General features: G+C 32.5%; 1 protein-coding gene and 1 long non-coding RNA gene across 2 annotated transcripts; one reads left to right on the forward strand and one right to left on the reverse strand.

Moving 5' to 3' along the window:
* Positions 1-448: 448 nt before the first annotated feature.
* On the reverse strand, positions 449-3,611 carry LOC110416716 (uncharacterized). The gene is made up of 2 exons (XM_021428778.2): positions 2,199-3,611; positions 449-1,633 (listed from the first exon to the last, which is right to left on the reverse strand). The coding sequence occupies exons 1-2, from the start codon at positions 2,731-2,733 to the stop codon at positions 840-842; spliced, it is 1,329 nt and encodes a 442-aa protein (XP_021284453.1). The 5' UTR covers positions 2,734-3,611; the 3' UTR covers positions 449-839.
* Positions 3,612-14,350: 10,739 nt separating this feature from the next.
* LOC110416760 (uncharacterized) lies at positions 14,351-16,279 on the forward strand. The gene is made up of 2 exons (XR_016351231.1): positions 14,351-15,459; positions 15,571-16,279. It is a non-coding gene; the product is annotated as an uncharacterized LOC110416760 (long non-coding RNA).
* The last annotated feature ends 839 nt before the right edge of the window (positions 16,280-17,118 follow it).

A 17,118-nucleotide genomic window follows, 5' to 3' on the forward strand; every position in this document is an offset into this window, starting at 1 on the left:
CTAGAAGTAATATGCATATTTGGCAGATTTAGATAAAATATGATCACTTAAACTCCAATATTTGACCGATCCACTAAATTTCCACTTCCCAAAATAGACAGAAAATGTCAAGCTTGAACAAGTTTAGACACAAGGGTTTTATAGCTCTATTCAAACCACACGAATAGACTTAGGAAGAATGGCAGCCACACCAAAAATCAACTAATTAGTTATAGGGAAACGCAAAATTCTCTCCCTTACTATTTCTTAAAGTCCAATTACTCACAATATCTGAAATATCCATAGATTTATTACTTGGGATAACTTTTTGTCATGCGTAGTGGAATTGTCGGGATGTGAGACAAAATAGTATATATTGAAAGGCAAGGACATTCTTCCATAAAAATAGTTACCAATGAGGACAACTTGGAGGTGGTAAGCAAAAAGATAATTATCAATCACAATAAGATTTAAAACAAAAAAAAAAAAAAAACAAAGTACATTCTTAATGAATCTTTGGCTGTAAAGCAAACAACAGACAGCTTGAAAAGAGCTGTTGGTTTCTACATCTTTCGTTCGATAATTGAGAGAAAGTAAACATCAAATCCTTGAGAATCGAACTATGCCTAAAATCCTAAATGCCTCTTTGTTTTTATCCCCTCTTAACTTTATACTGATTTTTATGTTCCTTTTGTTTGTTTGTTTGTTTCTCTTTTTTTTTAAACAATAAGGATGATGACAATAATTCAAATCAAACTAGCTACATGCAAATACAAAGTTCAACAAAAGAATAAAATAAAAAAAGGGTAATCATCCTAAAATTTTAAAAATATTTATTTATTAAAAAATTGGGATTGCCATTAACCAGTGGATGAAGGATAATGACCAGGCGGAGACGACGGTGGCACTGGAAAATCTGACCCACTAGCTTGAGTTTGATTAAACTGTTGCCTTAAAATGCCCATTTGTTGCTGTTCAGCAAAAAGCAGAGGAAAAGAAGCAGAGGAAGATGATGAAGAACCAGAAGCAGATGAAGCTGCAGATGAAGCTGCAAATGAAGATGGCAAAGATGACAAAGAAGAAGATAGCATTGGTTGTTGAATATTAGCCAGTTGAGAAGGTTGAATCATCTGCTCTAGCAAGCTTGTAGTTTGTTGTCCATGGAAATCAGTAGAACTCTGTAGCAACTGAGAGTACTGCCAATAATCTCTCAGCATATCAACATTAGAGCTCTGAAGAGGTTGGGATTGGTAATATGGTGGCATATGCGTAGAATGAGATGGTGGGAAATGGGTTGTTAGAGAAGTAGAAACTGATGTTTGGGTGGCAGGAAAATTTTGCATTGGTTGCGGAACTAGCCTGACATGTTCCGGGAAATTTAACTTGGCCCTGTTTCCCCTGAATCTCAAGGCAGCGTCGTCATAGGCTCTTGCCGCGGCTTCCGCTGTATCAAATGTACCGAGCCAAACTCTTGCTGCTTTGTGTGGATCACGTATTTCTGCTGCCCATTTTCCCCATGGCCTTTGCCTAACGCCTCTATATCTTCTTCTTCGCTCGCCGGTTTCTTCATAGGCTGCTGCTGCTGTTTCTGTTGATGTGGTTGAAGGTGCAGTTGTGGTAGGTGGCGCAACAACGGTTGTAGTTTCTTCAGTAACTGTAAAAAGAAATGGAGGGATAGATTGTTGACAAAGAAAGTAAAATAGTTGTATCGTCTTGTTAAATATTCATTGCTTTGAAGCTAAATGATTGAGTGGTTGAATCCTAAATGAAGGTGGTAATGCTGAAGCTGAGTAATTATTTCATTGCAGCTTTGAGTTTTTGATGGCCATACCTATCTATGTTTGTCCAAAGCTTACTAATTGAAACTTTTAGTTAAGGCCATATAAATTGTTGAAAGACATGCAATATTACATAGTTTTGTTCTTATTAATATTGTATATATGTAAGTAATAAAATAAACTGTTATGGAATTTATATTTTATAAAATATGCTTTTATAAAATTACTAATAATAAGAAAATAAAAAGCCTTTTCTGGATTATGTAATCTTCTCTAAGATCATGTAAGCAAATAAAATAGAAGTGTAATTCCCTAGACTTTCACTAAACGGTAAAAACCATAGAGGAAAGAAGAAGAAGAGAAGAATGAAAATCAGTGTGCAAGGGATAGCTATTTGGAAAAAGATGGAGGACGAAGTGGCATGGACGGAAAATATTATACCAGTAGTTGCACCAGATGATGAATCGGCATGAGAGCCTCTGAAATCACCAAAAGGTCTTTGAACCCTTGTTACAGACTCAATCAATTGAGCAGCACCCTCTTCTTCACGCCCTCTTTTTTGACCAATCCATAGACCAGAACCGGAAGCAGAACCAGAACCAGAAGGAGAAGCAGAAGAAGAATAAGAAGAAGGAGAAGCAGCGGAGCCGCTATGTCCAAAACTAGGCGTGACCATGCCAGCCAAGTTAGCACCGTAAACCCAATCAGCAGCAGCTCTTTGCCCGGAAACAACATGTGTCAGGGCAGATACCATTGCTGACATCTCGGTTGCTTGACCTTGTGGTCCAAAAACCATTTCTGTGTTGTTCCTATGTTGGATCATCGGTTGGTTGGATTCTCGAATTTGAGACAGCTGGGATTGTATTTCTTGGGTGTAGCTATCCTCTTGCTGTTCTTCACCGCCATCTCCAACAGGAGGGAACCTGACGTACTGACCTGACCCTCTTTGGTGCGCCACCTTGTTGAGTAAGCACATGAAAACCAATGTAATCTGGGGTTTTTCTTTTTATTGAATAAAAGCAGTTTTTGTAAAGACCTACCCTGCCAAGGGTATTCTGCCGCAAAAATTGAAGGGTCCTTTGTTTTGAAACGAAGGGAAGAAGGTTTTATATGTGGATAATAAGGAATTTCAAAAGCTGAAACTCTGATCAGCCGCCATAAAAATAGTACCCTTCTGAGTTTCACCAGTACACATAAAATGATAAATCCCACTACACTTCCACCGTCACCACCTTTAGGAGATAAAATTACAGTATTTATTTTCGCAACAACCTTTTTAATTTTTATTTATTCGAGATGTGATTGCAAAAAAAATATGGCAGATGTATACTGACCATATGAAATGTTCACACCATGAAATTTGACTGATTAATTGAGTGTTTCATGAGGAACTAACGGCAAATAGCTTAAGAAGTCGGTTGATATTTGCCTTTTTGCTCGGAGGGAGAGAGAGAGAGAGAAGATAAGAGTTCATGTTTGAATTGAGTTCCGAATACCGACATAAAAATGTAAAAATTCTGGGGAATTATCAAATTGGGCTAAGAATTAATTAATGATTAGCCCATAATTAGTAAGATGGACTGTATCATTTGGCAGTAACTTGGTATCCTAATCTCAATTGATTTTGAACAAGGTTTAAGTTAATTAAGTTAGCTTTTTGGCTAATTTTATAAGATTAAGGAGAGAAAGAGCAAACTAAATTTGGTGTTCGGTATAGACATCGAAGAGGTTATTGCAGGCTGATTAGTTTATGGCTTTCCTTTTGATTCCCAATTGGCAACTGCACATAATAATAGCTTCAATTCACAGATTAAAAAACTGAAAGAAGCTGGACTTGTAAAAGAAGGAAGGTATTTTTTTGAATAGTTAGGCTGTGTGTGTTTTTTGGTACAGAAGTTTGAGTTAGTCTAAAAAGAGGAAATATATAAAGTAAAAACAAGTATGGAAAAATTGGAGGGATTTGAAGTTTCGGTCATTTGCATCAATCAAAAGTCATCGCATTGGCTATTAGCTTTTTATATAAATGATATACTAGTAATAAGAATCCGCATTAATGATTTTTCATATGTCTAGAATTGAATTAATTAAAGGTGGAGCTACAGTAACAAAGTATTTTTTGTTTTTGGTTTCCTTTTTTGATGTGTATGGTCAAAACACGTTTCTCTCTGACATGTTCCATGTGCTCAGCAGCACACCCTAGCAGCTTCTACCATAAACCCAACAGCAGAAATATACAACCATTCAATTTAAGGTGCTTGAAGTTACCAAGGTCAAAAGGGACTATTTTTCTTATTATTTCACGTTTCAACCAATTCTTAGCCCAATTGAACCAAGGCCGCTTCTGTTCTTCCATTTCCTTTTCTAGCCAGTATTATTGTGTCTTGCAGTCGAACAATCCATTGCTTCCAAATAATACGAAGATGGTATATAATAAAATTGGGTATTTTCTTTTTTTTTATGTAATTGAAAAGTGAAATCATCATTTGCTTTTGTGTTATATATATATATTATATTATGAATAACTGTAAAAGTTTGGCTGAACTACCCTAATGTTTCAGCTTTAAGAGAAACTTAAGTTGGGCAAGAGTTTGCTCATTTTCCTTATTGCAGTTCGGTGAAGGTTGTCTGTACTGAGGTTTGAGTGTGAGGGGTTAGATCTATGGGGGACCCAATGGGGTGCATTTGGCATGAGAAGGGGATAAAGACAGGAGATTTTGGGGAGGTTGATGTCAGAACCGTCGGTCAACACTTTAGAATCGTATACGTGGAAAGTAGTAGGTAAAAGTAGCTGAGTAGGGGATAGGGCCCCTCAAATTGGCCTAATGTCCCCGAACGCCCTTCCCTAACACCTACACCTACACCTACAATTCTCGCCTTTTTCGGAGCTGTTTTACGTGTTCTTATGGCTAATTCAATTCTTAATTGTTGGTACGAGGTATCAAATTAAAATTGCATATAACTCTGACACTCGCATAAAAAATAACTTTAACTGTTATTATTCTTTTCTTAAGAAAAATATCAGAATAAACAACTTGTTCCATTCTCCATTTCAAGATATGTGAGCAAAAAGAGAGTCATAACTCATCAGTAATTACATTTAGAATTTTTTACTATACAGATAAATGAACTAATTGATGCAATCAACTCATTGTTGATTTGATTTTTTTTTAAATTCTATACACCATCCTTGAGTGCAAAAACCTTAAATTATAAGTTAATTTATGTTTAGTTATAAATTTATTAACAAAATTAAACAAATAATCTGAGGTCTCAGGTTTAATTAATTCTATTCACTAAATTATAATTATTAAACAAAGAGATGTCACAAACATACAAATTATTAGTGATATATAATATTATGAACAGCATTGTTTATAAATTTGAATAACGCATATACTCCTAAATGCGTGACACATGTTGATTTATTAGTTGATTTGACTGATTACTTTATTCAGTGATTTTTCATATAAAGCACAATATTTAATTCTGATTGTGATTGCAATTATTGAATTTACAGACAACTATATAAAATAAAATAAGTTTCTTTTTCAACTCTCCATTCAAAAGCTGCATAATATTTCTCAATGTTTTAATTACATGTGCTTGTGAACTTGGTAAATTTCCATCACTTATTAATTACATTGCTGTTCTATCACTGTTTTGGACAATATACAGAAACAAATAGTACGTTAGGATGTTATAATAGCTGGGATTTGAGAGTTAATTTATAGAAAAATTTTAATTTAAGTTTTGTTGTTTTTCGTGTACTAATGATGAGCCGTATATAAAGCATCATCATCATAAGATAAAGGATGACGATGATAATTATAATCATATTAATGGTTTTTTTATTTAAATTAAAAATAATTTTGGAATTTAAATTTGTTTAAGGAACCCTCTTGAATGGTTCTCTTTCTAGAAAGAAGAATGGAACACATATTAATGGGTATTAACACGGCTGAAGACCCGTACGTATGAAAAGTTACAACTCTTGGGAAAATCGTTTGGCACTCTGATGACCTTTGGTTTGTTCTGGTATTCATGATGATGTACTAATTTTCCACACTTTGCACTTGTACGCCGTTGTGAGGCTGATGAAGAAAGAAATAGGGGAAAACTCTTGGAACTTTCCCACATCTACATAGGAACGAATTTATTTTTGTTGTTTTCTCAAGGAAATTCCTTATAAGAATTGATTTACATTTGACATAAACAGGGTGAAATCTAGATGATTTAAACGGCCAGCTCCCTTACATTCGACCCCTTTCTTAATCTTTTCATTGCTATATGTATATATAGATTTCTTTACACATTAATTAATTATCAGCAATGATTTTGTAAGAAAGAATTAAAATAGTTAAAACCACAAATTTTGAGTTTCTTTCTTGTTTTTATAATGACATGTAACAAATACTAGACTATAATTAATATTGCTTGATTCATTTAGTCAGTAGGTTCAAGCAGGGTTGAGTATGGTTTGGATATACGGTCTTGAAGTCATACCCGTAATCCATTTATGTAAAGTTGATTCTAAAAATTTTGGATCGTCGATCCGTTTATATGATTGCTTTTAAGATCGATACTGTTGTCTGGTGTAGTCTTAAATTAATAAAAAAATTTTATTTTTTTAAAAAAATTAATTAAAATAATAATATTTATTATTATTATTAATGTAAACTACAATCAAATATTTACTGAATCTATGAATACTACAAGAAAATTCATACTTTCACATTATAATTGATTTATTGTTGGTTTTATTTTTTTTAAAATATTACCATTTTGTTCACTATTGTTGGTAGTTTTTTTTATTCATTTATTATTTGTATTGGATATAAACATTTTAAATAACTCTTGAGCATAATAATCAATATCTTTATACTCTTTTATGGATTCAAGTTTTACAATTTAGCCTTCTAATCCGAAAAAAAAAAACAAAAATCTACATCCTAGGATCTGATCTTTCGATTGAAGGCAAGTAGATAAGTTTTTAGAATTATGAGTGATTAAAAACAGGTCAATCCTAAATAATTTGGCCTATGAACACCCATCATGTCACAAGACTATCTTAAAATCAACCTAAATTCATCAATCCAAGGCGATTCACGAGTAACCCTAAATCTTTACATGCTTATCCTTAAGTTCAATATCATTTTTGTTATAGTGGGGCAAAACTTAACGCAAGTAAATATATGTAAAAAATGGTATCAGGTTCAAATTTGTGGACAAAGAGGTGAGATTCATAATGTAAGATTGTGCTGTTCCTATGGTGTAGTTTAAATCATATGAGAAAGAAATATTAAAAAAATATTGGTCAATCAACTTTTATTCCAAAAGATTAAACGATAAATTAAGATTAATATTTACAATATTGCACGAGTTAAGATCTCATTAGATCATAGAATGTTTTTGCACCCACGGGCGGAGAAAAAATGGAAAAGAGAAGGTTATTGCAGCCTGCTTTCATGGAGGACTAAGCATGTTTAAACTTTTCTCTTTTTTGCACATGCTCATATCACAGACCAACAAAGCATTCATTATCCACTTTTCATTTTTAAGCTGTTTAATTCCACCACCCAGCCTTCTACTTTTTCTGCACGTGAACAATTCTAATAGGGCTGCATTAGTTAATAATTTATTGGCAAAAATCACAAATAAAAAATATAATCAAATCAATAAACATGATAATCTAACATTATATACATCTTATACACATGTAAAGGAAAAGTTCTCGACATAAAATCAGAGAGAACAATTGGAATTTGATATGGCTAACATTAATTCTAGAACCACCACCTTATCTTTAAGATAAATGCTCATTAAAGATTCTTAGACCATTTGCTCATCATCCTGGAAGAAGTCATAGACAAACCTAACCAGCAGACAATTATTTAATCTTTACTTCTTTTTGAGATATTTGCCTGCTAATCTTTTACTTCATTTAATTCTTGACGGGATCCAAAGTAAGCTGTACATTATTGACAGAATAATACATTTGGGTTTATTCAGCTCTTAATGGTATCCGAGCATATCTTATTTTCATTCTTCATGATATGTCATGGTCTATGCACGTAAAGGTAAAAGAGTATTAAAATAGTGATAAAAGAAATTTCACATTAACTAAATTAAAAGTATCTTGAACATATAAATATAATAAATACTTCTCCACTTATTGATAAATACTTTTAAATTAAATACCCAGCTAAAAAATTTAACATAATATCCAAAATAACTCAACTTTAAAGAGTTCAGTTATGATTAATTCATTCCTATTCTTACTACCTTAAATCCCTATGGCCTCAACCTCCCATGTGATCAGCTTGGTTTGCTTTGAATTTTGATCACTCTTCCCTCCAATAATATCCTTATGGTTTCTTTTTTTTTAACCTTTATATCCACTAGGAAAGGATTATACTTGCTAATTTGTTTCATGTTGAACACGCAGAGGTTTAATGAGTAGATTATTTATTTCCTGTTGGTTTGCGTCGTGAGAAGCTAATTAATTAAAGTCAGTCGTTATTTTTGTCGCATATAGGAGATAGCTCCTCGCTGTCGGCTGATTGACCAAAGGGAACGGAACAAATAACGAAAGCATGCAGTCTAGCTCTCTCTCTCTCAGTGGTGGGCTCAGAATATTATTATTTTGATGGGTCTTGCTCAAAAATTATGCTAAAATTCTTTTCCACAAAAAAATGAAAAACAAGTGACCCACCATATTGGATTTTTGCATTTTGTTTGGATTCAAACTCTTCAGTTAAAAGTTATTGCATCTGATGTTACTTTATCATTCTTTCCAAAATCACTTATAACGATTAACTATTTGATCAAATGATTAATACATGCGTTCTCTACTTAAAACTTTAATTTGAGTTCTCATTTCTCTCATTAAAAAAAAAAAGGAAAAAATAATGTATCACTCTATGAGATATTATTATTTTTTTTCAAAAAGCGTATTCACTAATTCCGAAAATCAATGTATTATTCTAAATCTCTTGCTTATTTGATAGGGGATTTTTCATAACAACTTGATTTGAGTAAAGATATTTGAACATTTATTAATTTATTAATTAATTAACAGTAATTTTTTTACATGTTAAGAGTTTTAGATTTCACGTTCAAATCCTACCACAAGTGTGCCTAGTCCAAGGTTTATTAATTAATTTATTTGATTTATTATTTAACCTTTTTTCCTTAATTATATTATAGTTAATGTTAATATATACGTATAATAATATTAGGGTTCTTTTCAAAAATATCTTCATAAATAAGGTGTTCTTGGAAATAATCCTTCTTATAATTTTAATTATTTTTAATCAAGAGAAATTAATTTTGGATAAAATTACCGTTAATGAAACCGACCATATGTTTAGATCCGTGCTTCAAACCGACTCATATTTTTTGAGCTTTTCTCGTTAGACCATTCATCTCTAGAATATTTCTTATCGGAAAGAAAAACTTTTAAGTATTTTCAGCGTTTTGGAGTAGTTTTTGATACATGAAGAAAAACCTTTGAGCGTTTTGAGCATTGTAAGTATTTTGGAGTAATTTTTGCTATGTAAAGAAAAACTTTTAAACATTTTGAGCATTTTTAACTAAGTAGACATATTCATTGATTATATTGTTAAATAGAGTATGGTGTGTTATTTGAAGTTATTGATTTTGTTAAACAGAATTCAGTAGTTTTAGTTGTTTTTAAGCATTATGTAATCAGTTTTTGGACATTGCGTGATTAGTTTTTAAATATTATGTAACTAATTTTTAAGCATTACGTAACTAATTTTTAAGTATTACGTGATTGGTTAATAGAGTATTGCGTGATTAGTTAGTAAGGCATTGGGTGACTAGTTACTAAGACATTGCGTAATTAGTTTTTAAGCATTGTGTGACATAGGTACTGCTTAAAAGTCAGTCACACAGTGCCTACAACTTAATCAGGCAATGCCTAAAAACCAATTATGTAATGCCTAAAAATAAAAGACGCAATGATTAAGTCACGTAATATTTAAAAATCAGTTTAATAATATTTAAAAATCAATGACATAATGTCTAAAAACCAATACTGTAATACCTAATAATTAATTGATTTGCTTTCTTACAGAACCAATAAATCTAAAAATTTAAAACACATACATTGATATCATTTCTGCCTTTTGGGATAGTGAGAAAGAGTTAGATGATGAGATAGACAATATTTGGTAAAAGAGAAAAATCGGGATTTAATTTTAAAATTTTGTCTAGATGGCGGGATATAGAAAACCGAAACCGTTTTAATTTTTTTGAAATTGTTTAAAAGGCATTATTATCAAATCATGTCAAAAATTGATTAAAAATAATTAAAATTATGAAAAATAATATTTTAAAATTGAGCTTATGAGAAAAATAATCTCTCACAATTTCTTCATAATATTATTCATTTTAGTGATTGTTGATTTTTAATTCTTACAATATTTAATTTTTTTTAATACATGTGTGCTATGTGTGGGTTTGATCTTATTTCATTAATATAAGAGAAGAAGAATTTTAACTCAAAACTACATCTTCACGGAAAAGGAACACTACATACTTTTTATCATTTCAATGATGCTCTTGGTAATCTCACGTCAAGTATACAAACACTTTTGTATTCAAATCATTGAATGCATCCCTTTGAAGGAGTAAGCTTTGGTGAACTCTAACAGCTCCCATAAATTCCTCACATCCCTACCTTTTCAATGGAATCAAAATACATTTCATGCTGCGATCACAACTGTTCTTCCCATGCGGCCGAGGAACCATTCCAAATGTCAGCCGCCTACAGAGAAGGGGAAATATATAGCTAAGACTATACTTTCCTCCTGCCGTGGAGCCGTACGTATTTTGATAATTACTTGCTAGTTCCGCATGCAAGGAGCTAACAAAAGCTATCACTCCTCATACAATTTTCACATATTAAGTTCAGTTACATTCAAATAATTTTTACATATAAGCACATATTATATTTATTAAAATAAATCAATAGTGAATAAATTAATTAAACAAGTTAACAGAAAATTAGATTAAATTCACATTTGATGAAATTTGAATTTGAGACTTAAAAGTTTCAAAATCTCTTCGTTATCATAGAGACAATATTTCATTAGCAAAAATTTAATTTAATTAGAAAAAACAAGTTATCAAAATCTCAGTCAAAAGAAGAAATAATAGTTAAATGAATCAAAGTTGACTGGGGAAAGGGACTTGGCTTGGAGGTAGGTGGCCCGAATGGCCTAAATGGGGTCAGGTTCAAAGACTTGGAAGTGAAGATGAGACACTCAAAACACAAAAAGCCAGGAAATGGCACAAGGATGAGTTAATAAAGAGGCCCAAAACGTGGACACATGCCAATCCCACGAGGGACAACAATAAACAAAGAATGATTAAATCGTATAAGCTATAATAAAGCAAATCGTGTTAATTGGGGGAAAAGATGGTTGAAATCATACTCAGCTCCACGTGTAATCAAATTCCCCTTAGTTCTATCCCCATGGGGCATTTGTCGTAATTCGACCTTTATATTTACTGTTTCAAAGGAAAAGAAGAACCCATATTTTGAACGGAGAGGGGAGAATGTGTATACCTTCTTTCTTTTTTTTTAATGACAAATGCTTATTTTTTCTTTTAAATTCAGGCAAAATAATATTATATTTACAGAATCCTCCGTAATGTAGTTGATAATAGAAGTAATTTACGGAGTGAGAGTTCCTCTGGATACCAATCCATTGCAGTCAAACTCGTTGACCAACAAGCTTGGTGTAACAGATCTCACAGCACTTGAGGTAATGAGATATCAAGCAACACCGCACCCATGGTGGATTTCCAGCAGCATCCTTAACTTCCTTGCCATCAGCACTTATAGCGACTCCTAGCAATTCATACTTCATTTAACTTGCTACTCAATACATCCACCGACAAATATAATACACTTATAGCATGATACAATTATATCGAATTATTAATATGATATGATTCATAATTTAATTCTTCTCAACAATGCATTGGTTATGATTTTTTAATTTTTTTTTCATTTCTCGGATTTAAAAGGTGTCAAAAGCTTTAGCCCATTAAATTCTTTTTTAACAGTATAGTTCGATTTCGATGAAAGAATACAGACATCTGGATGGGTATAAATCAGTTATCCATATCAAGAATATTCCAAATATACAATAAAATAAATAAATGTGTAGGTTAAATGGCCCCCCATTTTCCGTGCATCACGCTTTGCATTGTGAACTAAAAGAATACATAAATAAAATTTGTCACTGATGAGATGAACTAAAGCCTCATAGAAGTTAGCTTCAAGTAGATGTTGAATTCAGAAGCTCGAATTTTGAATTGATAATGGGGGATGGGGATTACTTTCCAAAAGTGAGATTCCAACGTTCTCTTCTCTATGGCTTTTAGGTTACGGATGAACTTTCCTGATAATTTCTTACAAGAAAGTAGTGTGAAACACAAGGCCAAAGTTACAAAAAGGGAAAGTAATCGATTAGTGCTTTAAATTGGGAGTAGATGCGTGCATTAATTTGAGGTGGATGGGAAATTTAATTATCTTTCTATATATTATTTAACTCATCTTTACACCATAAGATCGGCACTCAATCAAATACAAACGTGGACTAAAACCAACTGTAGCTGGTTTTGCCGATGGTACATTGGATGGACCAATCTATTTAGTAGTATTTATTTATTTATTTATTTAATCTTGACAGCTAGTATAATGTCTAAGTGCAAATAAAATATTGCAATTTATTTATGTTATTAAAAGTTTTGTTTTGATTTATTTTTTATTTGATATAATACTTAAAAAAATTGGTAAACTATTTAAAAAAATTAAAATAAATTTTTATTCTTTCGTTACGCCCAATCAAGTTTTTATATGTTTATTTTCAGCTAAATAAGGTCTTATAATTAATAATTAAATAATTATTATTAATTATAATATTACTTATTATTTTATATTACAAGATATTGATATGATATGTTAATATATCATAATGAATGGATACGTGATATGATGATATGATCATTTACAATTTTATCTTTCATTTTAATATCACATGATTATAACATGACAAATAACATTTTAACTAATAATAATTAATTAATCGCTATTTATATATTTATTTAATTTAAAATTAAAATAAATAAATTTGATTGAACGCAAAAGAATAATAATACCTTATTTGAATTTTCCTCTCCTTCTTGGAAGTATTCACAACCATGTTTGCTTGGCTTGGCTTACGGGAAATCCCTCCTCACAAAACGGTTGAACTGGAAACCTTAAAAGGTTGGGGTCGCCTTATTTAAATTTTATTAAATAGTTTTAAAACCTTTCAAATATTTTTTTTTTTTTAATTTTATTTTTTAATTATTTTTATGTCCGACAATGTAAAAAACTACTTCACCCAAAACAATTCTAACAGTTAATGTTGCCCATAAATATGATTGCGTGGATTAATCCATCAAGGATATACAACAAATGGGCAAATCCTAATAGAGGAACATCATCCAATCCCTTACTAGAAAATCCTACTATGACATGCCCCATCCTACTTTCGAGAACAAAAAGAAAGTATTTGCCGACGTCAGTGGTCCGCAACAAAATGCTTGATAAACTGAAGTTCTTCATATTTTCTTTATAAGAAACAAACAAAGAAAAAAGACCAATTGATAAGTTGCTTCGATTAAGGCAATTGCATTTGGAATTCTGTTTGATTGCGTGGCTCTTGGACTTTGGCCACAAACACAATATTGGTTAAAGCAGATATGGAATTTACAATAAACAACTTGTTTTGATCAAAACGTAGGCTTCTAAGTTGTTTAATTTTGGGATTGAACGTGAATATTATGAAGCAAAATCAACGTCAGACAATTCTTTAATTTTTCTTTATGTTTTCTATGCATTTATTCAATTTTATTTCTGTCAGGATGGGTTTTTTAATAGACAGTTTATCTTGTCCCGTCCCTTTATCATGATAAAGCCAAACACGTACAAACCTTATTTTTTTCATCACAATTTTTAATTAACATAAAAAACATTTTGACTTGTCCAAAGACATCAGGTCCATTGGTTTGATCCGACTTTGGTAGCATCTTAGATAAGATTTTTAAGACTCCATTTTGACTCAACTTATTTCGTTATATTATTATATTAATAAAAATTATTTGAATTTTAAAATATGTTTAAAAATGTTTAAATTATTTATATTTTTTATATTTTGATAATAAATTTAAATAATCAAGTCTAACCGAATTTGATTTTAGAGGTGTCAATCAAACTCAACAGCCCATGGACACCTATATTCATATATAACCACTTTTTAAAAATTACATATGTTCCATGGTCATTTAGATAATGAAACTCTCTCTCTCTCTATACAATGTCTAAATTCAATCTCAACATCTCCAATTTTATAAAGAAATGAGACAATATATATATATATATATATATATATATATATATATATATACCTATATACAATCCTGAGCAAATGTCAAAATTGGTACGGAGATACTCTTAACTCATTGATGCTTTTCTCTCCTCTATTTTTAGTACAAAAGTATTAAGGCTCAAATATGGATATATATTTTCTAACCCAATTTTCCTAAATGCTTAATAAGTCTTTATCAATTCTATCGGAGCATATAAATCAATAACATCTGAACATGTAATTCAGTAGTATGTACACGTAGGCAAAAGTTAAAATGAATTCTCTTTTTACGAATTAAAACAAAGTATATGTTGCCAGGTTAAATCAAACTAGCAGGTACTTTGACAAGTAGTCCAGTCTTGATCCTGTAGAAAACGATTTTTGAACTCAAAATGTCAAAGATAAGATCTTCCAGCGCCGTTAGCCAAATCTCATATACACAGAAAAGAGAAGAGCATGTGCTGATTTGAGGGTGTGGCCTTTCTTCCTCGTGACCATGAACAATCTATCTGATAAGGACCTTTGGTTTGCAGCTCAGCATGGACGGTGCAACCAGTTTTTTAGTTGGACCAAAAGTGAAGCTAAAGAAAGAGAAAAAAACCTTGGAAGAGTCAAATTTGCAATGACTTAATAGATCACCATAAGCCGCTTCTGGCACTTGCGATGTGTATCCCTTGTGTTCAAGTTCGTTGCATCTAAACATTTTCATCAATTCAGTCACCGGCCTCTCACTGTCAACCCCACCTATTTGTTTTTTGTTTTGTTTTGTTTTTTTTTTTAATACCGCGATGTTCATCTTTTGGTGAGAGATGCTATACACTCATTCACCATTCCACCCAGGCCTGAGGCTCTGGCAATTGGCATTCAGCTCTCTGGGCCATCCAGGAATAGAAACATTCCGTTAAAACGTTTTTTTTGTTTTGCAAGCAAATGATTGTGAAAACCTCACTTGGGCACTTCCATCCATAGCCAGCTTCAGTGTGAAAGTGGTTCAGGATCAGCGTGAGAGCATAGCCCCCAGTCAAAAGTATGATTGTCCGGCGGTGGCTTCCATTGGCTTGTCTATTTGTCAAACTTTTCACAAAGTTGAAACGCATGCCCCGCGCGCATCTACACAAGGTTTTAAGGTTGTTTAACTCCCGAAATCCTGGCAGAAAAAGGGTTCACTTTTACAACATCCTGGCCAAAGAGCACGGTAATGAAATCAAGATTGCAAAGATAAGCTCCAACACTTGTGTCCTGAAAATGACTTGGCAATCAAAGCACTTCCAACTTTTTGAAGTTGGACTCTTTCTTGTTTGTCCTCATCTTTCGTGCTGGCGATATCTTCTAATTGCCATGTAATAACTCCGAAATTCTTGCAGGTTTCTTCGATGATTCCTTCAAAGTACTGAAACGACTAACATGCGTGCTCCAAGCAGAAAGTCGAACATCTGTTCTTGTCTTGTCCTGGATGCGGTGCACTTGGACCAATGGAATCAAATGGGTGCAAACGTAGGGAAGTTCCTTACCTTTCCCTTTGGACTAGAAATAAACAGCGTAACCAATAAGCAGAGCAAATAATAACACCAATGGCAGAGTCAAAAAGAAATGCCTCTCAAAGTCCTTTTCATCTGGAGATAGAAGCTAAAACAGTCCGGAGAGTGAAAACAAGCACCACTTTAAATGCAATTTCAGCTACAGTAAACCTGCAACCTGCCATTTCAGAATTTTAGAAGCTCCTACGGTCAGATTAGAGCATACGTTTTCTTTCCTGTGAACAAACTAAGAAAGCAACTAGGTAAGCCTCTACAATTGGCGGCTTCAACAGTTGAATCTAATCATGGATCACGAGTAGAACCAACTCATTTGATTTAACAGCATTTTCAGCTTCTTACTGAACAAAGAGAACGAATTAGCAGCTACCAGCATATGATTAAGTTTTCCTCAGCATGAGGTCCTCTCAGCTGGTCTTCATTTAGAATATTTAAACTGCTTTCACATGAATTTCTTCTAATTAGCATGATTTAAAGTGGGTCACGATAATAATGTACAAATATCTTGAAGCAATCCCTATACTAACTTTACCAGTTTTGCCTACAGTGGAAAGGCTACAAAGAGAGTGCTTATCAGAAAGTAGTCCAAAAACATCTAAAGTTAATGGCTGATTTCTTATCAGCGCCGCATATCAATAATCTACTGCCAGGTGCTGTCACTATCAAGTCATTCTCCGCATCAAACTCAGTATATATCCACTATGCTAGCAATGTCCAATCATCAGACTGGCAGAAACATGATTCTCTATAGAAGCAAAACCCAGAGATAGGAAAATAAAAATAGAAAGAAACTATATATGATCGTCAATGAATGCCACTTGCTTGTTTGAGTCCAATAGAAAGAGGCGCCGGTGCGGAGAAAATTTCCAAACCAACAAAAACAAAATCTACCTAAAAACCAATGTTCATCTCAAGACCATTCTATTTAGTTGACTTTCAGCAAAGAACGATATCCATGTCTCACAGCATGGCAAATAAAAAAACGTCTCCGCTTTTGTTTTCATCCAGGTAATGTCAAAGTCAAATAAAAATAATCAACGCTAAATGCAATGCACTATTTTCAGTAAACCTTTCCAAACCTAGTTCTCCTCGAAGGATTTTCAAATTTGGCGGTGTTCATTATGAACAAGCATCACTTAGAAGATTTCATCAAATGATTTTATAATGAAGCTCAATTCATTTGCAATAGTGCTTGAAATGGCTGGCAATTCACAAAGTGTACAATGCATTAATTAGGTCTCTATTAAAGAACATTTAAGTGGTTGTAAAATAAATCAAACACTGATTAAATTCCGGTTATCCTAGACACTTGAAAATAAGGAGGGACTCTACATCCATTATCAATGGGTTTTCAAATTTAACTATCATAGAAAGAGC

Source organism: Theobroma umbraticum, unplaced genomic scaffold (genome assembly GCF_002168275.2).
Source record: "Theobroma umbraticum cultivar Fairchild unplaced genomic scaffold, ASM216827v3 scaffold_51.0, whole genome shotgun sequence".
Taxonomy (NCBI): Eukaryota; Viridiplantae; Streptophyta; class Magnoliopsida; order Malvales; family Malvaceae; genus Theobroma; species Theobroma umbraticum.